A 26,718-nucleotide genomic window follows, 5' to 3' on the forward strand; every position below is an offset into this window, starting at 1 on the left:
TGTGGCTACAGACAAACTTATAAGATAAGAATACAGCTAAAGGTGAAAGAAATAGAAGGAGTCAAGGAAGGAAAGAACAAGGGAAAGCCAATGTTGGGGGCCTTCCAAAACAACAAGAGTATTCTAGGAATACTCTTCCCTTTGTTCCAGTTGCTTACTGACTATAAGAAATTTGTAGGTTTTCTAGTGATAAAAGAAATATCTTCAGAAAACTTTACTGTGGGCAACATAAAAGAGTTGCCCCACAAATGGACTGCTTTACTGCAAGGTTACTGAATATTAGCAAGAATTTTTTGCAAATGATTTTTTTTAAAGTGAAGAGGGTAAAGTGAAATTGAGAATATATCCCAACTTACACTGTAAACAGTAATCTTAGAAGAACATCATCATGTAGTAATTCTTTCATCTCAGAAAATTTTTCTGAAGCTAGAATGGGATGCAGAATACTGTTCCATTTGATGAGTAGAATTCATCAGTTGTTGATGTCGAAATAATATGAATTGGAGGCTGATTAGTAAAATGAAGAGTTGCAAGATAGTAAATGCTTCCATTGCTTATAGTTTTAGGCTGGGGTGCAGTGGCGTGATCTCAGCACACTGCAACCTCTGTCTTCTGGGTTCAAGTGATTCTCATGCCTCAGCCCCCCAAGTAGCTGGGATTACGGTGTGCACTACTACACTCAGCTAATTTTTGTATTTTTCTTATAGAAATGGGGTTTCGCCATGTTGGCCAGGCTGGTCTCAAACCCCTGACCTCAAGTGATCCTCCCACCTTGGCCTCCCAAAGTGCTGGGATTACAGATGTGAGCCACTGTGCCCAGCTGCAACACTATTAACTTAATAAAAGACCTGCCCATTATATTTGTCTATTGTCAGGTGGATTAATTATTTACAAGAATGCTCAGGTTAATGTTGTGGGAGAATTGCAGACTGCTTCAAAGTCTCCAGGAAACAAGGTTTGCCATGTCTAACCTGCACATTTCTTCTGAATATGTATAAATCTATTAAATGACCTGTTTTGAAAGAAACTCACATGCGTTGTTTTGTGAACAGCCGTATACCCTTGTGATAACCTTGTCGGCTTCTCCCCCCTTCCTTTTGTCGTGGTCACTCACATGAATGGTGCTTAAGCGTTAGCATTGCTTGGACATCTTGTTGACAGAAACGCCAATAGCAATTTTGAAATCTCAGAGCAGATGGGCAAGTGCATCATCCAAAGTCAGCCAAAGCTACTTGCCTCCATTTACACTCACATGCAGTGTTGTCAGGGGAGTCCTTTCACTTCCCTGAGCTTCAGTTTCACCATTGAGGAAGACAGAATGGTAGCGTTTATCTCTGAGGATGGTGAGGATCGAGTGCGCTTATTCAGGAGACATTGTTACTAATAGTATTGCATACAAATGCTTGCAGAGAGGCTCTTTCTCCCCACCCTGGTGTCCCATGAAGATGTTCCTTGTCCTGTGGTTTTACCCAGGTTGACTCTGACTTACAGCAGACCTTCGTTCATCGTGCTATCACCACAGCCATCTTGGGATGATTATTTAAATTTTTTATTTGGATTTATGCAATTGCATTTTTGGGATATCTTCTCAAATCAGTTCTTAACTTATTACATGTGGAAATGCCAGAGGATGCTCACCTAGAACAAATGTAAAGGGAATCGTGAGTTTAGCAGCAGCAAAGTAAAAATTAATGATGCTTAATATTTTTGTAAAGAAACAGAACATTTTATTTTTGCCAGGGGCTTGTTGCCTACAGTGTGTCCTCTACTGAATAATCACCTCATTTTCAATGTGCCATATCAATAAATGATAGTTATTTTTAGTCCTTGAAAAACCATACAAAAGAGACTTTTGTGCTCACCAAAGGAACAGACCTGAAATCTCTATTTGAGAAAATTACATGTAAAATGATATTTAACACAGTTTTGGAAATGAATAATAACTTAATCATACCAGCTCAATTATATTCCTTTTTACATATTCTTCCTACTCTTTGTGACAATTACAAGTGTACAATTTTTACATAAGCTTTACATAGCTTCCCTCACAAAGTATATGAGGGTCTTTTTTTGGCTTTAATATTGCATCATAATAGTTTTCCATATAACAATACTATCTTCCTGTTTATAATTGTAATGAATTGCATACTCTTCTATTTGTTGAACATGTCATAATTCTCCAAATATTTCCTGGTTGTTAAACATTTAGGTTGTTTCTGTTTTATGTATTATTGTTAATGCAGCTATTATTTTTTGCCCATAGTGGCTTCTCTTACATTGTTTTCTTAGGGTAACCTCCCAGAAATAGAATTGCTATTGAAAGAATGTGGATACCTTTCTAATTCATGATCCATCACATTATGTTGCTTTTTAAAAGGGCTGTTGCACAGCTCTGGCTGTTGCAGTATTCTTTCATAGCATAGGCGCCACTAACTAAGGATGGTCCTTATACCGGATGTTTATGGGTAGGTGGATTTATAGTCTTACACTGGAAAACAACTTAATCTTGGGGGTTATTTAAGCGGAAAAGCCTAAGAAGAAGCTAGGACTATACCAAGGCAGGAGTTTCTAAGTTGTGCGTTTTTTTACTGGTACAACTGATTGTATCACATCATAACACTTGGCAGTTAATTGTGTCCAATTGGTGAGTTATTCCATTGTGTGTGTTTGTCACAGGTGTAGGTAGACTCTTGAATGCTGGTTCTATTGGAATTGAGAGAAAGAGAGGGTGCCAGGCATAAAACATACCATAAACATGACTCACATGGCTGTTTAAAAAGCTTTGATTTATGTTAGTACAGTATGGGCGGAAGTTGAAAATCTTACTGCCCCAGGGGCCTGGCAGGTGAAGCACACAGGAACTGCACATAAATGTGTGCAGGACAGGGTGTCAGGGATAGGGTAAAGCTGAAGTGCAGGACTTGTCTGAAAGGGGATACTGCTGCTTGGCTCCATCTCATGGCTGCCACAAGGGAATGCAGTCCAGCATCATTTTAGAGCTTGCAATTTTTCAGAAGAATTTGGAAATTTGGGTAGTATCTGATATTTACAAGTGCCAACTAATGTAAACATTTACAAAACACTGTAGGCGTAATAAAAGTGTCCTGAAGCTTGATTTGCTCATTGCTGCCAGTTTGTGGGTGCTCTTATTTGACTATAACTATGATTCTGTGAAGTAGGCAGAAGGTAATTTTTTGTACAAACAAGGAAGCTGAGGCTTAGAAGTTATTGTTCAACAGTTCATGAACTGTGCCTGTCCCACTAGGATGTGAGCCTCATGAAAGCAGGGCTATTGTCTCTTTTCTGCAATGCTCATAGCCCAGCTCCTAGAATAGTTTCTAGTGCATATTGAACACTCAATAAATATCTATTGAATTAATGAGTGATGAACAAATGAAAAGAGGTTAAATCACATGGCAAATAATATCTACATTTTTGTGCCAGATATTCCTCATGTTTTTTCTCACTTTGACATATACAACATTTTATGAAAGTAAAATTATTACCTCCATTTTATGGATCAGTAAACTGAGGCTCAGAGACATAAAGTAATTTGCTTGAATTCATATATAACTCTTAAGATGCAGAGTCAGAACCCAGATCTTCCATCTGGGTCTTGGCTCATTAACTTTGTCCTCAAACTAGCTTCCTTCATGGTTAAGAGGTGGCTGCTATAGATCCAGGTATCACATCCAGAATCTACAGGAAGAAGAGGGGCTTGTTTCTTCCTCATTTCTTTTCTTAAGAACAGGGAAACGTTTCCCAGAGGACTTCTCTCCATAGCTCATTGGCTAGATACTTCCTGTTCTGTGCCTTATCACTCACTGACATGGGAATGGGAGACCAATCCAAACCCATCCCCTAAACCAAGGGACTGGGCCCAGATGGCCACTGGAGAGAGCAGATAGAGTTGAATCCTAACAAAGCCAGGGTTATGATGGAATAGAGGAAGGGATGGACTACCAGCTCTGTCTTCTCCAGCAGGCTGTGTGTGAAAGCAAAAATACAGATATGGTAGATCTTTTAAAATAAGAGCTTTTCCTTGAGCGTTTCATTTTGGGGAAGAAAGTAGATGACTGTTAAAGCTACTTATTCATGACACAAAGTTATATTTTGGAAAAACTTATTCTGAAGCTCCAGAGTGTTAAAGACACCTTCAGAGGGTTGGTTTTGCTCTGAAATTTCACAGCTGGTCAAGTCAGTGACCTACAAGAATGTTTCAGGGAAATACCAATGGTACCATTTAAATAACTGCATTTATAGCTACGTCAGGCTGCAATTCACATCATTGTTACTGGTGTGTAATCAGCAAGAATTATGTGTATAACTAGACAAAAATGTTTATGAATTTATACCAAGGAATGAGGAAATGTAGTAGAAGCAGTGCAGGGCTTGGTTAGGAAGGCTGGCCTTGCAATCAGACCAAGGTTCATAGCCCATTTCTGCTGCTTCATTATCTAAAGATATCTTTAATCTTGTAAGGATTAAATGAGATACTGTCTGTAGTGATGCTTGCTAGCAGCTTGGCCTATGGCGAGTGCTTTGTAAATAGCAGCTTTATATCACTGTTATTTTCACTTAGCCCCAACACTAGTATTTTGGCTATTACTGAATCCCCAGGCCAGTGTTTAGCAATATTATCATTTCCAGTAATAACTTTTATTTTTTTCCTTATCAATAGGTTTAGTATTTATGCCAGTATTGGTCTCCCAATACTTTTGATAGATTTATAATTTCAATTGTCCACATAATCGCCTTTGTCAGTCTCCCCAAAGTCACAGGACGGTTAACAGCATGAAGATGAAGACCTGAGGCTTCAAAAGGAGCAAACCTAAGTGATGTATGTGGGAGTTATTCTTGTTGCCTTGGCCTCACTACCCCTGCTCTGTATGCACTCTCTGAAGTCACAAGCCACCAATTTGTTCCAGTGGCTTCAAAGATGGCACACTTACAAATTTCTGTTGTGAGCCATTTTCTTGAGAAAGTTGTGGTCTTAAAGTAAATGTTTTTTATTAGACAATTTGTTTTGCCCATAATTTACCAGGAGGTACATAGTCTTTGTTCATCAAATAATCCACACATTGTCATAGTTGAAATGACATTTCATTTAATTAATGTTAGTATTTCATCCAGTGATCACAATAAAATTATAAAAGCAACTGGGTAATTTGCTCAATTCTATAGCAAAAGTAGATGTTGAAACTTATTTTTCCTCTCAAAAAATTCGTCCCTGACTGTAATTAAGAAGCCTGTTTGACAAGCCATGGAATGCCTTAAGAAGCACCTTATCTCACAGTTTCTGTGGGGCCAGAATCCAGAAATAGCTTAGCTGGGTCCTTGGCTAAGGGTATCACAAAGCTGCAGTCAGGGTGTCAGTGAGACTGTCCTCAACTGGAGGCTCAATTTAGGGGAAAATCTGCTTCCAGGCTCACTTGGGATGTTTGCGAAAAAGCAAAAAACAAAAGACCCTGAGATCTTCATGTTTCTTGCTGTCTGTTGGAGGCTGCCCTCAGCATCTACAGGCTGCCATTGGTTCCCTGCCAAATGGCTTTCTCCTAGGTGTGCAGCATGGCAGTTTGCTTCTTCAAGGACAGTGGGAGAGTGAGAGTGGCTAGCAGGCCTGAGTCATATATAACATGACATAATTACGAGAGTCAGGGTCCATCACAGGTGCCATATTCTGTTGGGTAGAAGCAAGTCACAGGTCCCTCCCACGCTCAAGGGAAGGGATTACATAAAGATATGAACAATCAGAGTCAGGACCATAGGGGTACCTTAGAGCCTGCCCACCACAAGGAGCTTTGTATATTGTGACCACTACTGAATCCTTAGTGCCCTAAAATGGTGCCTGACACATGTTAGGGATTCAATAAATATTTACAGTTGAATGAATGAATGAATGCAGATATTACTTCTTTGAAGTATGTATTGCTAGTGTTTTTTCCCCAAGCCTGTGGCTTACCTTTTGGTTTTGTTTATTAATCACGTTTTAATACAGAAATGTTAAATTTTAATTTAGACAAATTAACAAAATTTTTTTATCTTGGTTTGTTTTATTAGTTTACATCTCAGGGAGTTTTCCTATCTAGAGAACAGATAAATATTTGCCTATATTTTCACTTAGGTTTTTAACTACTTCTTTTTTTTTCACGTTTATTGATTTATCTGGAAGGTCAACAGCTAAATGGAGAGTTGAACAGAATGTGGTGAATAATACTTCTTTTCTTCACTGATCTTTTTTTACCTTATTTGGATTGTATTAAATATTATATACTAGCTTCTGGGCTCTCTACTTTGTCTCATTTATTTGTCATTCCATTCTTACTTCAATTACACACTTAAAAAATTATAGCGTTTTAAAAAATGCCAAGAAGTTGCTGTCAGACTCATTCCGTATAATAATTAGGCTATGTTATAAGCTGTTGTAACAGAGAGACTCCAAAATACAGAGACACAAATAAAATGGAAGCTTATTTATCTTTTGTGTAACAGTGTAGAGATGTGCAGAGTCCAGAGTAGGAGGGCAGGTCTCCCTAGAGTCATCTGGGGACCCAGGCTGCTTCTGTCTCGTAGCTCTGCCAGCCCCTAGACTGATGTCCTGGTCTGTGTGGTTGAAGTGGTTTCATATCCACATCCATCTTCCAGTCTGTTGGAAGAGGGTGCTGGAAGTCCTCGAAAAGTACCTTTGCCTTTGAGGTGATGAACCAGAAGTGGCACGCATGACTTCTGCTCACATCCCTTTCATGGAGACTACACTTTCTTGCCACAACTACCTTCAAGAGAGGCTAGGGAAAAATGGTATCAAATAGAGTAGACATGCATTTGACTACAATTTGAGAGGTTCTATTATATTTTTTAAAAAGAAAGCATGTACCAAGGACAACAAATAGTCTGCCTCAGTCTAGTATTCATAGTTACAAATACTCATATTTAATAGGAAAGTAATAATCATGTTTTACCAAGTGAAGAAAAATCAACTTTTGGACATAGCAATAAGATATAAATATGTCCTGATTTTTGGTTTTAGATGGCGAGTAACCCATGTGCCAGGTAGCGTTCTATGCCAACCTTGAATGCCAACAGGAAGTCACTGGACAGCAAACTCTTCCAAGATCATAACTTGGCTGTTGGAGCAACCTGGAAAAGAAGAAAAAAGAAAAACCATGGCAAAAGTAAATAGAGCTCGGTCCACCTCCCCTCCAGATGGAGGCTGGGGCTGGATGATTGTGGCTGGCTGTTTCCTTGTTACTATCTGCACCCGGGCAGTCACAAGGTAGGTAGGATTTTCTTCTTGACTTATTAAGATGACCTGGCCTGTCTTTTCTTTTAAATCTGCTTCATTCTGTTTCTGAACCCATCATTGTGAACATATGTGTGTGTGCATGTTGTGTGTGTGTATTTCCGTTGACTCTTCAGGTATCATTTCCTTTGCAAAGTATGTGATTCTCTTACACTTATGAGTCCCAGATAGTGGTCTTCTCATGTGGTGTGTGTGTATTTCGATTGACTGCTCAGGTATCGTTTCCTTTGCAAAGTATGTGATTCTCTGACACTTATGAGTCCCAGATAGTGGTCTTTTCTATCATATCTGATATTTAAACCTGGAGTCTTAGGACATTTGTAGGCCAATGCTGTGACTATTCCAGCCATTCATTTTCATAAGCAGCTCCAGAATATGTGGAAGGATGTAACATCTATTTCTTTTCACTCTTCATCTTCCACTCTTCAGTAATATGAAATACTTAAAACCCATCACATATGAAATAGCATGGGAAATGTCCTACAGTATTTTCATAATGAAATCACTTTTCTGGGGATCTTAAAGGATTGGTAAATGCACACCTGAGAAGGTAAGTTAGCTTAAGGTGGCATAGCTCCAGGGGAGGGTAAGATCATTTCTACAAGTGTGTTTCTCCAGAATTTTAAACTCTGTCATCTTAATGATAAATCTAAATTAAGGTAGATCTTATTTCTTAAAGTTTTACAAAGCTAATAGGATGTGTGATCTATAATTCATAAATCAAGAAAAATACTATGGGCAAACTGATGGCAAGAGATCATAATCATAATGGTGTGATGTGGCTTTAAGTCTAGGGATGAGGAAAAGGGGTACCAGGTGACAAGAATATGGTTGTAAAGTTTACACTGGATGTGTGAATGTATCACACAGAGTTAATCTTACACAAGGTTAGGGTCTATATTCATCCCAGAAAGGATAAAACTTGCAAGGCCAAAATAATCCTGGAAAATTCCTTGGCTGCCTAGGGCTCATTAAGCCCCTGGAAGCTTAAAACCTAGCATTTAAATGATTTTGCTTTATTTTGCATTTTGGCTGCTGTGGTGATGACTTCTAGGTTGAAGGAGAGCACATATATAGATACAGGGATTCTCTCATGCTTGCCTGCTCTCTTCTCCCTCTTACTTTTCTCCAAAGTCAGTGTGAATATGCCTAAGTTAGATGCATGTACATTAGGACTCATCCATCTCATTTATATTTGGAGTAAATATGCATTTGAAATCTACATATGTTAGCTCTTTCCTCTACAGGTGTTTTCATTCAAATAGAAATCTTTATTTCTCTCCTCTGGCAGCAGACCCTTACAAGAAAGTAATTTGGACTAATTAATTTGATGGCATCATCAATACAGGCATCAATGTCCCTCCCATAACAAAGATACAATGCAGGATAGAATAAGATATTCATCTTTGCTACAGAAAGGGTTGGTTGATTGTGTGTCATAATAAACTACAGATTTGTTCAAAATAATATAATTGATGCTGGGTGGTTTTACACTGTTGGTGGGAATATAAATTAGTCCAACCATTGTGGAAGACAGTGTGGTGATTCCTCCCTGACCTAGAACCAGAAATACTATGAAGTGTGATTTTTTTTTTTTTTTTTTTTTTTTTTTTTTTTTTTTTTTGAGACAGTGTCTCCCTCTGTTGCCCAGGCTGGAGTGCAATGGCGTGATCTCCACTCACTGTAACCTCCGCCTCCCAGATTCAAGCGATTCTCCTGCCTCAACCTCTGGAGTAGCTAGGATTACAGGGATACAAAATTTTGTACTGGGATACAAAAATTACGCCTGGCTAATTTTTGTATTTTTAGTAGAGACGGGGTTTCACCATGTTGGTCAAGCTGGTCTTGAACTCTTGACCTCAGGTGATCCACATGCCTCAGCCTCCCAAAGTGTTGAGATTACAGACATGAGCCACTGCGCCCTGCCAAAGTATGATTCTTAAGAAGACCTCTGTAAGAGGAATTGGGAGACAATTATCCCTTTGGCATTGTGACTTCTCATCACTCATATGACAGCTCCCTGGACATTAAGAAGTCTAGATTATGAGTCTATAATATGAGTCTTGTGTTCTGGGTTTGAGGAAGTTGTGGAGTTAAAAGGAATCCCTATCCTTGGTCCTTCCTATGGAAGTTTCCATCATTCCCATGATGAGGGAGTTCTGGAAGTGGGAACAATGCTTTAGAAGGAGGGATCATGCTGGAATCTTAGGGGTAGTTGAGTCTTCATGATGAAGTTGCACTTCTGTGGAGCTGCCCATAGTGCTTTTAGACGAGATACTAAGATAAGTCTCCCAATCACATTGTCTCATGTGAGCCTTGTGATTTATTCACCCTCTATTTAATAGATTAGGACACTGATGCTCAGAAAGATTGACTTGTCTACATTTATTTTATTTTATTTTGAGGCAGAGTTTCACTCTTATTGCCTGGGCTGGAGTGCAGTGGCATGATCTCGGCTCACTGCAACCTTCGCCTCCTGGGTTCAAGTGATTCTCCTGTCTCAGCCTCCTGAGTAGCTGGGATTACAGGTGCGTGCCACCACACCCAGCTAATTTTCTGTATTATTAGTAGAGATGGGGTTTCACCATGTTGGCCAGGATGGTCTCAAACTCCTGACGTCAGGTGATCTGCCGCCTCGGCCTCCCAAAGTGCTGGGATTACAGGGGAGAGCCACCATGCCCAGCCTACATTTTTTTTTGTCTAGTAGGACAGAGCTGGACTAGAATTCTAGTTTTTTGTTTGTTTGTTTGTCACTTTACATACATTCATAATCCATTGACTCTTGAAACACACACACACACACACACACACACAAACACACACACACATAAACACAGAAACCACTATGCTCTTTCCAATATATAACTAAATAGCTTCCTAAACTGTTCTCATACATACACCACATTTCTACCTGCCCCTGCATATATACTACACACACATAAGCATACACATACACACACAAACATGCAAACTCTGCAGCTTATCCTTTAGAACAATTGTGTATTACAAGACATGGGTTTTTTTTAAAAAAAATAACTGCCTTGGTTATGAGAGTCATTGTCTTAACATGGGCAACTTCTTAATATCCAGCGAGCTGTCATATCAGCGATGTGAAGTCATAGTACCAAGGGAATAAATGTCTCCAAATTACTCTTACAGAGGCCCTCTTAAGAATCACACTTCAGACTAAGGAACCTAGGAACCAAGGAATTAATTATCTTTTCTTCTCATAAAATGTATATCTTAGTGCAAAATTCTTCCATAGGAAAAATTGCAGAGGAACAGGTATTCCTGAGTGCTCTTCAACTACTTTTCTCCTTACTTTCCACAGTGTTTTACTTTAGTGTAAACTTCCTAGGCTTGCCCCTCCTCCGACATACCACAGACAAATAGGAAAAAGTGAAACACATCTTACTTGCACAATTTTTTTCCAGTAAGATCAAAAGTTAACTCAGGAGCCTAAAGTGGTTTGTTAACTCACCCCACATTGCAATTTATAGGAAGGGGATAATCCATCCTGATTTACCATCACCCCATGATTCTTTCTATTCTTTGAAATTCATGATTGGATGTATTTTAAGAACTTAAAAATTGTTTAAAAGTGTCAGGAGTAATCACTAATAATGCCTCTTTATCACCTTGTTCCCAACCAAATCCTAATTAAGTAAAGCTCTTCAGTATGTGAACAGTAAAGGCAATTTATTCTATCTGCTTAATATTAAGCTGTATCTAAGTATGAATTTGATGATGAAGAATCGAAAGGCAAAATCAGTTCACTCCAGAAATACCTTCCGGTGGTAGAATGCCTGTCACTTGAGTCATTTCCGTAATTATAGTTGGTGCGCTTATGCCAAATCTTTCAATTGGATAACTAAGGGAACTTAACTCTTAAGTCCTCTGTACACCAAAAAAGAAGTAAGTAGATAGCTCCAAAGTGCCTAATACTGTTATTTTTCAGACAGGTAAATAGACCCAAAGGTCAAATTCTCATACTTCTGTCTGTGGAAGAACCATGAAGAGAATGAAACTCATAGATGCCCAATTTTGTGTTATCACTTGACCAGTCTAACATGTTTGACTGAAAACCCCTGCCTCGTTTGGCCAGAGGTATATGGGCTAATGCATATTGGATTCAATTGGTGTTGATACTGGAGGAGAGTCTACGTAACAGCTGCTTAGATTTGGCAGCACTATAAACAATTTTATCTTTATCAACAGCAAATGGATGCTGGTTCTTTAAAGAAGAAAAAATTTGCTAATCCCTCTGTCTGAAAAAGAACATCTATGGTATGCTCCTATCTACAAATAAATAGACAAACCTCCCAGGCGGAACCCAGGTCATCCACACATGCTAACGTCTTTCATTATTGATCCTCAGGGACACAGTGGATGTTATACAGAGTTTTCCAGGCCCTTCTCCATCTTTAGGATAACTCAGGACACCACAATCACAATCAGACTTGGGGTAAATATGTTTATACTGCTGCTCTCAGTTTCCACTAAACAAATTACAATAACATTACAGTCTGAATATTTTTGGAAAAGTCATAGGGGGAGAGAACTTTGTTCCAAAAAGAAATAGTAGCTAAAGCAGGATGGAATAAAGGATGCTTAGTTCAGAAAATTCTGGCTAATTCAGTGTTCTGTGTAAAATTAAGTACATGTGTTCTCTGCCTACAAAAAATATGTAGTAACTGGTTGTACATAAAAATATTCAATAAAGATTAAAAAAAGAATCACACTTCATGGTATTTCTGGTTCTAGGTCTTTGAGGAATCACTGCACTGTCTTCTACAATGGTTGAACTAATCTATATTCCTGTGAATAGTTTAAAAGTGTTCCTATCTCTCTGCAGCCCTGCCAGCATCTGTTGTTTCTTGACTTTTTAATAATCACCATTCTGACTGGTGTGAGATGGTATCTCATTGTGGTTTTGATTTGCATTTTTCTAATGATCAGTGATGTTGAGCTTTTTTCATGTTTGTTGGCCGCATAAATGTCTTCTTTTCAGAAGCATCTGTTCATGTCCTTTGCCCACATTTTAATGGGGTTGTTTGTTCTTTTCTTGTAAGTTTGTTTAAGTTCCTTGTAGATTCTGGATATTAGACCTTTGTCAGGTTGCAAAAATTTTCTCCCATTCTGTAGGTTGTCTGTTCACTCTGATGATAGTTTCTTTTGCTGTGCAGAAGCTCTTTAGTTTAATTAGATCCTATTTGTCAATTTTTGCACAGAAATACCATTTGACCCAGCAATCCCATTATGGGGTATATACCCAAAGGAATATAAATCATTCTATTATAATATAAAGATATATGCACATGTATGTTCAGTGCTGCCCTATTCACAATAGCAAAGACATGGAATCAACCCAAATGCCCATCAGTGATAGACTGGATAAAGAAAATGTGGTACATATATACCACTATGTATATACTATGCAGCCATAAAAAGGAATAATATCATGTCCTTTGCAGGGACATGAATGGAGCTGGAAGCGATTATCCTCAGGAAGCTAACACAGGAACAGAAAACCAAACACTCTGTGTTCTCAATCATAAGTGGAAGCTGAACAATGAGAACACATGGACACAGGGAGGGGAACAACACACACTGGGGCCTGTCGGGGTGGGGGAGTGGGAAGAGGGAGAGCATCAGGAAAAATAGCTAATGCATGCTGGGCTTAATACTTAGGTGATGGGTTGATAGGTGCAGCAAACCACCATGGCACACATTTATCTATGTAACAAACCTGCACATACTGCACAAGTAACCCAGAACTTAAAGTAAAATAAAATAAAATTTTAAAAAATGAAAAAAAAAGAATCACACTTCATGTGTAATTGCAGGCTATTCTGTTCATAAATTGGCCACTTGAGTTGGGTTGATACTTAAAAAGCAATGTTTGATTTAAATGTCCAAAACCCTGTCCCCCTCCAGGTCTGAGACCTATTTTTCTCTAAGTCTACTGGGTCCAAATTAACTTAGCTGCAATATATGTCTAGAATCCTGTGGGATTGTAGAGCTCTTTTGAACTCTCTTAACAATAGTTGAATTCTTATAATAATTGCCAACTTTAGCTGAGCACTTACATTGTGCATGTTGACATTCTTCAAGCATTTTTTATGGATTAAATCATTTAATCCTCATAACACACAGCAGTTGAAGAACATGTCCAAGGTCCCATGGTTAGTAAGTGGCAGGACTTTTAGCCACTAGGCTACAATGCCCCAGTAGATCAATTCTGGTATGCCAGATGTTGTCAGCACTCACTGTATAGGAGACAGAGCAAAATTTTACAGCAAAGTGGCAAGATTGAGACAGCAATCGTGCTGGCCTCTGAGAGAAGGTATTTTTGAGAATGTCATTTTGTAACAGATGACACTTGGTGATACTTTATTTCCACATTCTTATGAACAGAGCCTACGAACCCTGAAAGTTGTTAGGAGTTGTTTGCTACTGCAGCATAATCCAGCCCATTCTGACTGATGCAGTCATGTTTACCAAAATGCTTAATTTAGAGATGAAGAAACTGAGGCCCTGAGGGACTAAGAAGCTTTATCAAAAACCTCAGTTACCTAGGGTGAGAACCAGGGATCAGGACCCTGCTTCACTGTAAAATATTTCAAAGAACAACCAAAATAACAAAAATAATTTCTGGAGTGAGATGCACACATGCTCCCAATAAAATTTCATTTATTTAAGATCATGCCTGTGTTCAGAGGCATACATCATGAAACTACTACTCAAAAAGTTCTGTAGTGCTTTTCCCCTTTGAGAACAGATAAGTGATACAATATTCTTCCCATAGTTCATGAAAGTCACAATCATTCAGAAGCCTGTATGTGGTTATTAGAAAATTTGCCTTTCTTATGCCTGCTTACATGTTTAAATGAGAATTTCAGATATTAATTTTGATTTCTGTATATCTAAAGTTTGATTCATGTGTCTGATTAAGTCATCTAAGAAAATCAGCAAGCAGAAATCAAAGTAACTTTTTAAAAAAGTGACAAGGGACAGACATGGTTACACTACTAAGTTCCCCAAAACAGTTTAGTGAAAAAAAGATATTATTATTTATAATTTGAAAATATCATCATCTGGGGGCTCTTTTCTCTTAGACATCATGTGATCCTCTTACATCTCCAGCTTCTGCATCTCCCTCTTGTGGATTTGTTTTCTCAGCTTGTAACACTCATTTTCTTCACATCCCTACTTTACCTCACCTAGCCATATGTTCCTATATAGCTACCATCCAGTCTTCCTCCTTCTTCCCTTTCTCATTCACAGTTCTTGAAGTTGCTACTCAATCATTTTCACTTCCTTGTCTTCTAGTCACTTCCTCTACCAACTTTAATCCTTCCTCCTTTCCTTTGGCTTGCTTCCCTTGAAAAGTGTTTTATGAACACCAAGTATATGACAGGTACTATACTAGATATTTGGGATTCAGTGTGAGATAAGACAGACATGGTCTTTGCTGTCACAGGGTAACAGTCTAGTGAAGAATATAAACAAATGCAAAGGGAATTGCCACACAGTGTGATAAATGTCCAGCATGTAGTTGAAACACATAAGAGTGGAATCAAGAGAGACTTGAGTGGTCAGGGAAACCTTCCTGGAGGAAGGTTATCTTGAGACTAAAGAATGTGGGAGGTTGGGAGAGCATGCTAGAAATGAAAAAAAAAGTTAAGGCTCAAAGATATATATATAAAAAAAAAGAAGCATGGGTGATGTGTTGAAAGAGGCAGGCAGAAGTTCAGTATTGCTGAAGTGAAGAACCCGACAGGTGCACAGAAAAGAGGCACACTAAGAAGCGCTAGCTCATGCAATTTCCTAAGTCAGGTTAAAAAGTATGAAGCATTAGGATCTGATTTGTGTTCTAGAACATTGAGTGTAGAATGTACTGAAGGTAGCCTGGTATGAATTCAGGAAGATTAGGAGGGTTTTGGCTGCAGTACCAGAGAAAGGTGCTGGTGTGAATGATGAATGGTAAGGGGGATAGAGATATTAATATGTTGAGGAATTTGAAGGATATGTATGAGATAGTGACTTATGCCTATAATCCCAGCACTTTGGGAGGCTGAGACGAGAGGATTACTTGTGCCCAAGAGTTAGAGACCAGCCTGGGTAACATAGGAAGACCTTGTCTCTAGCTGGGCATGGTGGCGCACTCCTGTGGTTCCAGCTATTGGAGAGTCTGAGGTAGGGGGTAGGCGAATCGCTTGAGCCCGGGAGGTCAAGGCTGCAGTGATCACACCACTGCACACACACTGCACTCCAGCCTGGGCAACAGAGCTGAGACAAACGAAGGAAGGGAGGGAGGGAGGCAGGCAATAAAAGTAAAAAAAAAAAAAAAAAAAAAAAAAGAGAGAGAAAGAGAGAGAATAAGTAGAACTTGGCAATTGAGTAGATCAGTCGTTCTCAGGCAGACTGATTTTGGTCTCCAGGGTACATTTAGCAATGTTTGGAGACATTTTATGTAGAAGCCAGGGATGCTGCTAAACCTACAATGTGCAAGAAAGCCCCCTACAACAAATAATTATCTGGCCCAAAATGTCAATAGTGCTTCCACTGAGAAGCCCTGGGGTAAGGATAACTAGACTACAGTCATGTGTTGCTTAATGACGGGGACGTGTTCTGAGAAATATATCATTAAGCAATTTCATTGTTGTGTGAACATCACAGAGTGTACTCACACAAGCCTAGAAAGTAGCGCGTACTGCACACCTAGGCTATATCGTATAACCTATTGCTCCTAAGCTACAAACCTGTACAGCATGTTACTGTATGATACTGAATACTGTAGGCAATTGTGACACAATGGTAAGTGCTTGTGTATATAAACATAGAAAAGGTACAGTAAAAATCTGATATTATAATCTTATGAAGTCACCATTGTATATGTAGTCTATTGTTGATCAAAATGTCATTATGTGGTACTTGTCTGCAGTTTATAATGAGGGTAAATCCAAGAAATCATTATTCACTTAAATTGAAGTCCTAGTGGTTAGGAGAAAATAATAAACTTTTTAGTATTAGACTAGCAATTTTTAGAATGTTAAGAAACATCATAAGGTTTTCGTTATTGTTTGCACTGAATTAAAGCTAGTTTGACTGTTGCAGTTAATCAATGCCAGGCAGTTTATGTTACCATTCTCTCTGTCATTGGGTGTGACTGTTTAATACTCCAAGTTCCAATATAATTATTAATCTAGCATCAGATCTGCTGCAGCTTATCTGGTTTCTTAAATCATTGGATAGAGAAGGACCACTGTTTATACCCTTTGACAGAGAATTACATATAGCATTCAGTGTGGCATGCAAGAATGGGACTGTGGTGAACACAGAGATGTGCCACTCGTTTGGCCTTAGCTGCAGGGTGTACAGTCAGCAGAGCCTGCAGCTGTCAGTTCTTAGGTCCCCCTCACCTGCAGAAAGCTGCCTCTCCCAAGAGCAGACCCTTGGGCATAGAGGGGGCACCCACCGCCAATGGCTGATTGAGGATGCGCATTAGGGCTGAACCATTTCATTTGGGATTGACTGAGAATTTGTTAGGCCTGCATTGCAGTTCGACCTCTGCATAATCCTGCATCCTTCCCTTTCCTTCTACAAGTGTTGATCCTTACTGTATGCCCCGCATGCCAAACTTCATCCCACCTTCTGCTGGGACTTAGAATTTAGCTCACCACATTGGTCCATTTTCTCTTTCCTACCACAAGGATCAACAACAAAATTATGGGGACCAGTGCAAAATGAAAATACAGGGCCCCTTGCTCAAAAAGCAGGGGGAAATGCTGTTAAATGTACTAAAATAGAAAGCTTTTTCCTTTCTTCAGTGGTCTCTTTAAATTTTTCATGATGTTTAAATTTGCTATTTAGTGTTATTCTAAGTAAAGAAAATGAGAGTGTGAAATAATTAGAATGAATTGACTACACATCTTTATGTTTTGCAATGTCAGCTTTAAATGCAAATATGAGTCTTGAACTCATATATGGAATCACTGAAGTCACACAACTCTTACTTTGTAGCTCATACATACATACATATTTCATTTTCCATCAGAACAGTAGAAACCCTGCACAAAACTAACTCAACTGTTTTTATTTGACTTCCTGAAACTTGCACATCCTATCGACATTCTCCTACCTTCAGCTTATTGACGACTAAGGAAGGACTGAAAGGGAATGGAAATATGGGTTGGCTGATCTTTCTGTTTCCTTCTATGCCATCACCCTCAACATTAGTGGTTCGCTAATACAAGGAAGTGATATGAATGAAAAAGGATATGATAGAAATCCTTGGTCCTTTGTGATTCTTATAACACCACTGCCTTCTTTCTGCATTTGAAGCAGGTTTTGGTTCAAAAGGAAAACATAGCCTCTTGGGGCTGGTAGACCCTTCTTTTCCTATCCCCAGGCCTGCTAAGTTGTAGATGTAACACACTTACTTCATACTGGCTTTGAGTCTTAACTGAACTCTCTCGAATCGTGGGCCTAGCAGAACACTGTGCTTATGGGACATCTCTAACACTGTGTGTGAATGGTGCATCACAGAACTGCAGAAACACATATTGCATGTATCTCCTCTGCTCACATGAAGTCTCCATTGTTCCATTGCACTGCACTTATGAAACACAAATTCAAATACAAAATTATTAAGCTTGTAATCCCAGCACTTTGGGAGGCCGAGGTGGGTGGATCACCTGAGGTCAGGAGTTCGAGACCAACCTGACCAATATGATGAAACCCCGTCTCCACTAAAAATACAAAAATTAGCCGGGCGTGGTGGCACGCGCCTGTAATCCCAGCTACTCGGGAGGCTGAGACAGGAGAATCACTTGAACCTGGAAGGCGGAGGTTGCAGTGACCTGAGATTGTGTCATTTTGCACTCCAGCCTGGGCACAAGAGTGAAACTCCATTTCAAAAAAAAAAAAAGTTCAGTCAGTGACAGACAGCCAAACATTAAATCAAGTTTCATGCTTCTAAGTGCCAGGCTCTATGTGACTGCGTAGACTGCACGCCCATGAAGCTGGCCCTGCCTAACATGGCAGTCTTGTTTATACCTGGTTCTCTCCCTTCTTCTCCAAGCTCTTCACCACCTACTTTCACACCCAGCAGCAACTGGGGAGGAGAGGCAGAGTGAACATAACAGGTTACTGTGGATTGTTAAAGCACAATTAATTGGAATTTAGCTCCAAAGAGATTAGTAACCTCTTATCTCATCCCCAAGCCACAGTCCTGATTTCTTCCCCTGTTATCACCGGGCTATAAAAGCTTCCTGCCTGAATGAGGACGCCATGCTAATCCATATAAGGCTCTTCCAAGTTGCACAGTGATGCAAACTATTGCTTCTGGTTCACATGTCTTTCTCTAAGTAATTAACTATTTTTCAATATAAATATTTCTTTCTCTTTCTCTGCACATACACACACATATATACACATTTCTGGTTACATAAGAAATCATGTTTATTGTAAAGTAATTGAAAATGCTGTATAAAGATTAAATAATTATTTCTAATCTCACCATTTACATATAATGATTAGGTACATTTTAGTGTATATGTTTTCAGGAAATTTTCTTTTTTTAATTACACTTTAAGTTGTAGGGTACATGTGCACAACGTGCAGGTTTGTTGCATATGTATACATGTGCCATGTTGGTTTGCTACACCCATTAACTCATCATTTACATTAGGTATTTCTCCTAATGTTATCCCTCCCCCATCCCCCCACCCCACGACAGGCCCCAGTGTGTGATGTTCCCTGCCCTGTGTCGAAGTGTTCTCATTGTTCAATTTCCACTTATGAGTGAGAACATGCGGTGTTTGGTTTTTTATCTTTGTGATAGTTTGCTCAGAATGATGGTTTCCAGCTTCATCCATGTCCCTACAAACGACATGAACTCATCCTTTTTTATGGCTGCATAGTATTCCATGGTGTATATGTGCCACATTTTCTTGATCCAGTCTATCATTGATGGACATTTGGGTTGGTTCCAAGTCTTTCGTATTGTGAATAGTGCCACATTAAACATATGTGTGCATATGTCTTTATAGTATCATCATTTATAATCCTTTGGGTACATACCCAGTAACAGGATCGCTGGGTCAAATGGTATTTCTAGTTCAAGATCCTTGAGGAATCACCACACTGTCTTCCACAATGCTTGAACTAGTTTACACTCCCACCAACAGTGTAAAAGCGTTCCTATTTCTCCACATCCTCTCCAGCACCTGTTGTTTCCTGACTTTTTAATGATGGCCATTCTAACTGGTGTGAGATGGTTTCTCATTGTGGTTTTGATTTGCATTTCTCTGACAGCCAGTGATGATGAGCATTTTTTCATGTGTCTGTTGGCTGCATATATGTCTTCTTTTGAGAAGTGTCTGTTCATATCCTTTGCTACCTTTTTGATGGGGTTGTTTAATTTTTTTCTTGTAAATTTGTTTAAGTTCTTTGTAGATTCTGGATATTAGCCCTTTGTCAGACGAGTGGATTGCAAAAATTTTCTCACATTCTGCAGGGCAGTTCACTCTAATGGTAGTTTCTTTTGCTGTGCAGAAGCTCTTTAATTTAATTAGATCCCATTTGTCTATTTTGGCTTTTGTTGCCATTGCTTTTGGTGTTTTAGTCATGAAGTCCTTGCCCATGCTATGTCCTGAATGGTATTGCCTAGGCTTTCTTCTAGGGTTTTTCTGGTTTTAGGTCTAACATTTAAGTCTTTAATCTATCCTGAATTAATTTTTGTATAAGGTATAAGGAAGGGATCCAGTTTCAGCCTTCTACATATGGCTAGCCAGTTTTCCCAGTACCATTTATTAAATAGAGAATCCTTTCTCCATTTGTTATTTTTGTCAGCATGGAATATTCTTCCATTTGTTTGTGTCCTCTTTTATTTCGTTGAGCAGTGGTTTATAGTTCTCCTTGAAGAGGTCCTTCACATCCCTTGTAAGTTGGATTCCTAGGTATTTTATTCTCTTTGTAGCAGTTGTGAATGGGAGTTCACTCATAATTTGGCTGTTTGTCTGTTATTAGTATATAGGAATGCTTGTGATTTTTGTACATTGATTTTGTATCCTGAGACTTTGCTGAAGTTGCTTATCAGCTTAAGGAGCTTTTGGGCTGAGATGATGGGGTTTTCTAAATATACAATCATGTCATCTGCAAACAGGGACAATTTGACTTCCTCTTTTCCTAATTGAATAATCTTTATTTCTTTCTCTTGCCTGATTGCCCTGGCCAGAACTTCCAACGCTATGTTGAATAGGAGTGGTGAGAGAGGGCATCCCTGTCTTGTGCCAGTTTTCAAAGGGAATGCTTCCAGTTTTTGCCCATTCAGAATGATATTGGCTGTGGGTTTATCATAAATAGCTCTTATTATTTTGAAATACGTTCCATCAATACGTAGTTTATTGAGAGTTTTTAGCATGAAGGGCTGTTGAATTTTGTCAAAGGCCTTTTCTGCATCTATTGAGATAATCATGTGGTTTTTGTCTTGGGTTCTGTTTATGTGATGGATTACATTTATTGATTTGCATATGTTGAACCAGCCTTACATCCCAGATATGAAGCCAACTTGATCTTGGTGGATAAGTGTTTTGATGTGCTGCTGGGTTCGGTTTGCCAGTATTTTATTGAGGATTTTTGCGTCAATGTTCATCAGGGATATTGGTCTAAAATTCCCTTTTTGTGTGGGTGTGTTTCTGCCAGACTTTGATATCTGAATGATGCTCACCTCATAAAATGAGTTAGGGAGGGTTCCCTGTTTTTCTCCTGATTGGAATAGTTTCAGAAGGAATGGTACCAGCTCCTCTTTGCACCTCTGATAGAATTTGGCTGTGAATCCGTCTGGTATTGGACTTTTGTTGGTTGGTAGGCTATTAATTATTGCCTCAATTTCAGAGCCTGTTATTGGTCTATTCAGGGATTCAACTTCTTCCTGGTTTAGTCTTGGGAATATGTGTCCACGAATGTATCCATTTCTTCTAGATTTTCCAGTTTATTTGCATAGAGGTGTTTATAGTATTCTCTGACGGTAGTTTGTATTTCTGTGGGATTGGTGGTGATTTCCTCTTTGTCATTTTTTTATCACGTCTATCTTATTCTTCTCTCTTTTCTTCTTTATTAGTCTTGCTAGCAGTCTATCTATTTGTTGAGCTTTTCAAAAAACCAGCTCCTGGATTCATTGATTTTTTTGGAAGGGGTTTTCTTGTCTCTGTCTCCTTCAGTTCTGCTCTGATTTTAGTTGTTTCTTGCCTTCTGCAAGCTTTTGAATTTTTTTGCTTTTGCTTCTCTAGTTCTTTTAATTGTGATGTTACGGTGTCAATTTTAAATCTCTCCTGCTTTCTCTTGTGGGCATTTAGTGCTATAAATTTCCCTCTACACACTGCTTGAAATGTGTCCCAGACGTTCTGGTATGTTGTGTCTTTGTTCTCATTGATTTCAAAGAACATCATTATTTCTGCCTTCATTTTATTATTTACCCAGTAGTCATTCAGGAGCAGGTTGTTCAGTTTCCATGTAGTTGAGTGGTTTTGAGTGAGTTTCTTAATCCTGAGTTCTAATTTGATTGCACTGTGGTCTGAGAGACAGTTTATTGTGATTTCTGTCCTTTTACATTTGCTGAGGAGTGTTTTACTTTCAACTGTGTGGTGAATTTTGGAATAAGTGCGATGTGGTGCTGAGAAGAATGTATATTCTGTTGATTTGGGGTGGAGAGTTCTGTAGATGTCTATTAGGTCTGCTTGGTGCAGAGCTGAGTTCAAGTCCTGGATATCCTTGTTAACCTTCTGTCTCGTTGATCCATCTCATATTGACAGTGGGGCATTAGTCTCCCATTATTATTGTGTGGGAGTCTAAGTCTCTCTGTAGGTCTCTAAGGACTTGCTTTATGAATCTTGGTGCTCCTGTATTGGATGCATATATATATTTAGGATAGTTAGCTCTTCTTGTTGAATTGATCCCTTTACCATTATGTAATGGCCTCCTTTTTCTCTTTTGATCTTTGTTGCTTTAAAGTCTGTTTTATCAGAGACTAGGATTGCAACCCCTGCTTTTTTTTGCTTTCCATTTGCTTGGTAGATCTTCCGCTATCCCTTTATTTTGAGCCTATGTGTGTCTCTGCACATGAGATGGGTCTCCTGAATACAGCACATTGATGGCTCTTGACTCTTTATCCAACTGGCCAGTCTATGTCTTTTAATTGGGGCATTTAGCCCATTTACATTTAAGGTTAATATTGTTATATGTGAATTTGATCCTGTCATTATGATGTTAGCTGGTTATTTTGCCCATTAGTTGATGCAGTTTCTTCCTTGTGTCGATGGTCTTTACAATTTGGCATGTTTTTGCAGTGGCTGGTACAGATTGTTCCTTTCCACACTTAGTGCTTCCTTCAGGAGCTCTTGTAAGGCAGGCTTGGTGGTGACAAAATCTCTCAGCATTTGCTTGTCTGTGAAAGATTTTATTTCTCCTTCACTTATGAAGCTTAGTTTGGCTGGATATGAAATTCTGGGTTGAAAATTCTTTTCTTTAAGAATGTTGAATATTGGCCCCCACTCTCTTCTGGCTTGCAGGGTTTCTGCCAAGAGATCTGCTGTTAGTCTGATGGGCTTCCCTTTGTGGGTAACCCGACCTTTCTCTCTGGCTGCCCTTAACATTTTTTCCTTTATTTCAACCTTGGTGAATCTGACAATTATGTGTCTTGGAGTTGCTCTTCTCGAGGAGTATCTTTGTGGTGTTCTCTGTATTTCCTGAATTTGAATATTGGCCTGCCTCACTAGGTTGGGAAAGTTCTCCTGGATAATATCCTGAAGAGTGTTTTCCAGCTTGGTTCCATTCTCCCCATCACTTTGAGGGACACCAGTCAAATGTAGATTTGGTCTTTTCACATAGTCCCATATTTCTTGGAGGCTTTGTTCATTTTTTTTTACTCTTTTTTCTCTAAACTTCTCTTCTCGTTTCATTTCATTAATTTGATCTTCAATCACTGATACTCTTTCTTCCACTTGATCAAATCGGCTACTGAAGCTTGTGTATACATCACGTAGTTCTCCTGCCATGGTTTTCAGCTCCATCAGGTCATGTAAGGTCTTCTCTATGCTCTGTTTATTCTAATTAGCCATTCGTCTAATCGTTTTTCAGGGTTTTTAGCTTCCTTGCAATGGGTTCGAACATCCTCCTTTAGCTCGGAGAAGTTTGTTATTACCGACCTTCTGAAGCCTACTTCTGTCAACTTGTCAAAGTCATTCTCCGTCGAGCTTTGTTCCGTCGCTGGTGGGGAGCTGCGATCCTTTGGAGGAGAAGAAATGCTCTGGTTTTTAGAATTTTCAGCTTTTCTGCTCTGGTTTCTCCTCATCTTTGTGGTTTTATCTACCTTTGGTCTTTGATGTTGATGGGGTTTTGGTATGGATGTCCTTTTTGTTGATGTTGATGCTATTCCTTTCTGTTTGTTAGTTTTCCTTCTAACAGCCAGGTCCCTCAGCTGCAGGTCTGTTGGAGTTTGCTGGAGGTCCACTCCAGACCCTGTTTGCCTGGTATCACCAGCAGAGGCTGCAGAACAGCAAATATTGCAGAATAGCAAAATTGCTGCCTGATCCTTCCTCTGGAAGCTTCATCTGAGAGGGGCACCTGGCTGTATGAGGTGTCAGTTGGCCCCTACTGGGAGGTGTCTCCCAGTTAGGCTACACAGGGGTCAGGGACCCACTTGAAGAGGCAGTCTGTCCGTTCTCAGAGCTCAAACACTGTGCTGGGAGAACCACTGCTCTCTTCAGTGCTGTCAGACAGGGACATTTAAGTCTGCAGAAGTTTCTGCTCCCTTTTGTTCAGCTATGCCCTGCCCCCAGAGGTGGAGTCTGGTTGAGCTGCGGTGGGCTCCACCCAGTTCGAGCTTTCTGGCCACTTTGTTTACCTACTCAAGCCTCAGCAATGGCAGACGCCCCTCCCCCAGCCAGGCTGTCGCCTTGCCGTTTGATCTCAGACTGCTGCGCTAGCAGTGAGCGAGGCTCCGTGGGCATAGGACCTGCTGAGCTAGGCGTGGGATATAATCTCCTGGTGTGCTGTTTGCTAAGACCATTGGAAAAGCACAGTATTTAGGTGGCAGTGTACCAATTTTCCCAGTATGGTCTGTCACAGCTTCCCTTGGCTAGGAAAGGGAAATCCCCTGACCCCTTGTGCTTCCTCCTGGGTGCGGCAATGCCCCCCACCCTGCTTTGGCTCACCCTCCATAGGCTGCACCCACTGTCCAACCAGTCCCAGTGACATGAACCAGGTACCTCAGTTGGAAATGCAGGAATCACCCGTCTTCTGCATCAATCACGCTGGGAGCTGCAGACCAGAGCTATTCCTATTTGGCCATCCAGGAAATTTTCTATTTACATAAACTGGTTTTACAAAAATAAGTTCTTACTATATGAACTGTTTGGTAACTAACTTATTTTTTACTTAACATTATATTGCAAATTTATTTCCAAATCAATATATACAGATCAACATCATCATTTTTAAGACTTACTATTTTATTTTATTGATATGCCATAATTTATTTAGCCAGTCCTTTATTGATGAGCAGTTACATTGGTTATGATATTTGGCTATTCTCCGGAATATATCCTCTTATATATCTATTATTATTATATCCCTCAGAATATATCCTTTTATATACATATATATATAGTTTTATAGACTAAACTAGTTCTCCAGAATATATCCCTTTATCTATCTATCTATCTATCTATCATCAATATCACCTGATTATTTCCTTTATATAAATCCTAGAGGTGACATTGCTGGTGATATATAATTCTTTATTGTCAAGTCTTAATTTGTATAATAACCTCTCAGAAGAAGTTAGCAAAATACAAAAGTAAATAAGAATCCATGTTCTTGACCTGCTTTTGTTTCCATAAAACCTTCCTTAGAGCAGTGGTCTTCACATCTACTTGGCTTTAGTAGCCCCTGTGGTGGTTGAACACTTGTTCTTCTTATTATCCAGCGTGGCCCAAATGGTCAGCTTCTGATTTCCCACTTATTATGGTCTAGCAATTAAAACCCTTGGAGACAGGAGCAGCTAATTGAACCAAACTTTTTAAGTTCTGGCTCAAATGCATGCTCATTCATTTTTTGTATAAAATGCCTGCATTGTATTTTTCAGATGTATCTCAATTTTTTTTGTGGAGTTCCAGACATACTTCACTCAGGATTATGCACAAACAGCATGGATCCATTCCATTGTAGATTGTGTGACCATGCTCTGTGGTGAGTATCACTTACTAGGATAGGGAATTACTGGCCACTCTTGAACTGTATATGACAATGATGTTCCACTGACTTTGATTACTAGTTTTCCTAAGTAGAAGGGCTACATTAAAAACTGGCTAGGACTATATAATATAAAGAAAAGATCAATCCTATCTTCAGGCCAAAGCCAACCAGAGTTGCTCTTGTAATTAATGGTCTTGGCCGATGTCAGGTAGAACAGTTAGATAATACACTCAAAAGAACACATAAGATTTGGTTCTTCCATATAGAGATAGGATGCTGAGCATTCTAGAACCTGTCCTGATTTTGGAAGCAATTTACAGTATATGCTTGGCTTCTCTCTTCCAAATGCTATGGCCTTCTCATTCTCCAGTTATGTAAATAGTTATCGATAGTACCATGAGCCATTTTTATATAGTCATAAGTGCCAACAGTGTTGTATCACATCTCAAGTCTTGGATTGCATTCTGTTCCTTTCCTAAGGGCTTGACATTTGGCTCATGGATTTCATCTTTTTCGTGTATAAATCTTCATGCTTAGAGAAGTATTGGGGAAGGATAGGATTATGTCGTCATGAGATAAACATGTTCATTATGGGTGTAATTTCATTCAAGAAACTCCAGAAGTGTTATATAAGGTATGTAGGGTGTTCTAGAAATGTATGGAATTAACATTCCATCTGTAGTAGAGGACAAACCTGGAATTTGTTTAAAATAAATTTCAAAGTCACATTATTAAATTGATGTCTTAGAGAGTTTCTAAGATTAAATCAAATTGTTTGTAGCTTAGACCCACTTAATCTGTTCATTTCAATGAGTTCTGAGTATTTTAGGAAATTTTCATCTCTTCAAGCCATGTCTTAGTGGCAAAAGGGAAATAATACCTGTATTCAGTAACTCATAATAACCATTTTATTCCATTCTAGGTACTGACTCATATTTCTTTTTGGGAAAAAATACATATACTCATGAATCAGTTAAATTGTACTGAAATATATAATATTTGCTTGGTTGGGAGGAAGTTGAGAGCAGTTCTAAGACTAAAAGCAGGTTTCATGCGAAGGCTAAATCAACTCTTTCAACTAATAAGAAGGTCTTAAGGGATCAAAAAATCATATATTTGAGTTTTAGAGCCTGTCTTTTTTTTTTAAAACCACTTGA

At 39.1% G+C, this 26,718-nt stretch overlaps 1 protein-coding gene and 1 long non-coding RNA gene across 2 annotated transcripts in view; one reads left to right on the forward strand and one right to left on the reverse strand.

The window, feature by feature from the left end:
- The window catches only part of SLC16A12 (solute carrier family 16 member 12), a 105,397-nt gene that overhangs the window by 66,476 nt on the left and 12,203 nt on the right, over positions 1-26,718 (forward strand). Inside the window, exons 3-4 of the mRNA XM_030809287.1 lie at positions 7,028-7,273; positions 25,452-25,555. Of these exons, the coding sequence (XP_030665147.1) occupies positions 7,074-7,273; positions 25,452-25,555 (304 nt within the window). The 5' untranslated portion in view covers positions 7,028-7,073. The remainder of the gene's footprint in view (positions 1-7,027; positions 7,274-25,451; positions 25,556-26,718) is intronic.
- On the reverse strand, positions 1,517-13,648 carry LOC105739512. The gene is made up of 3 exons (XR_001115439.2): positions 13,390-13,648; positions 6,960-7,137; positions 1,517-1,638 (listed from the first exon to the last, which is right to left on the reverse strand). It is a non-coding gene; the product is annotated as an uncharacterized LOC105739512 (long non-coding RNA).

Source organism: Nomascus leucogenys, chromosome 3 (assembly GCF_006542625.1).
Source record: "Nomascus leucogenys isolate Asia chromosome 3, Asia_NLE_v1, whole genome shotgun sequence".
NCBI lineage: Eukaryota > Metazoa > Chordata > Mammalia > Primates > Hylobatidae > Nomascus > Nomascus leucogenys.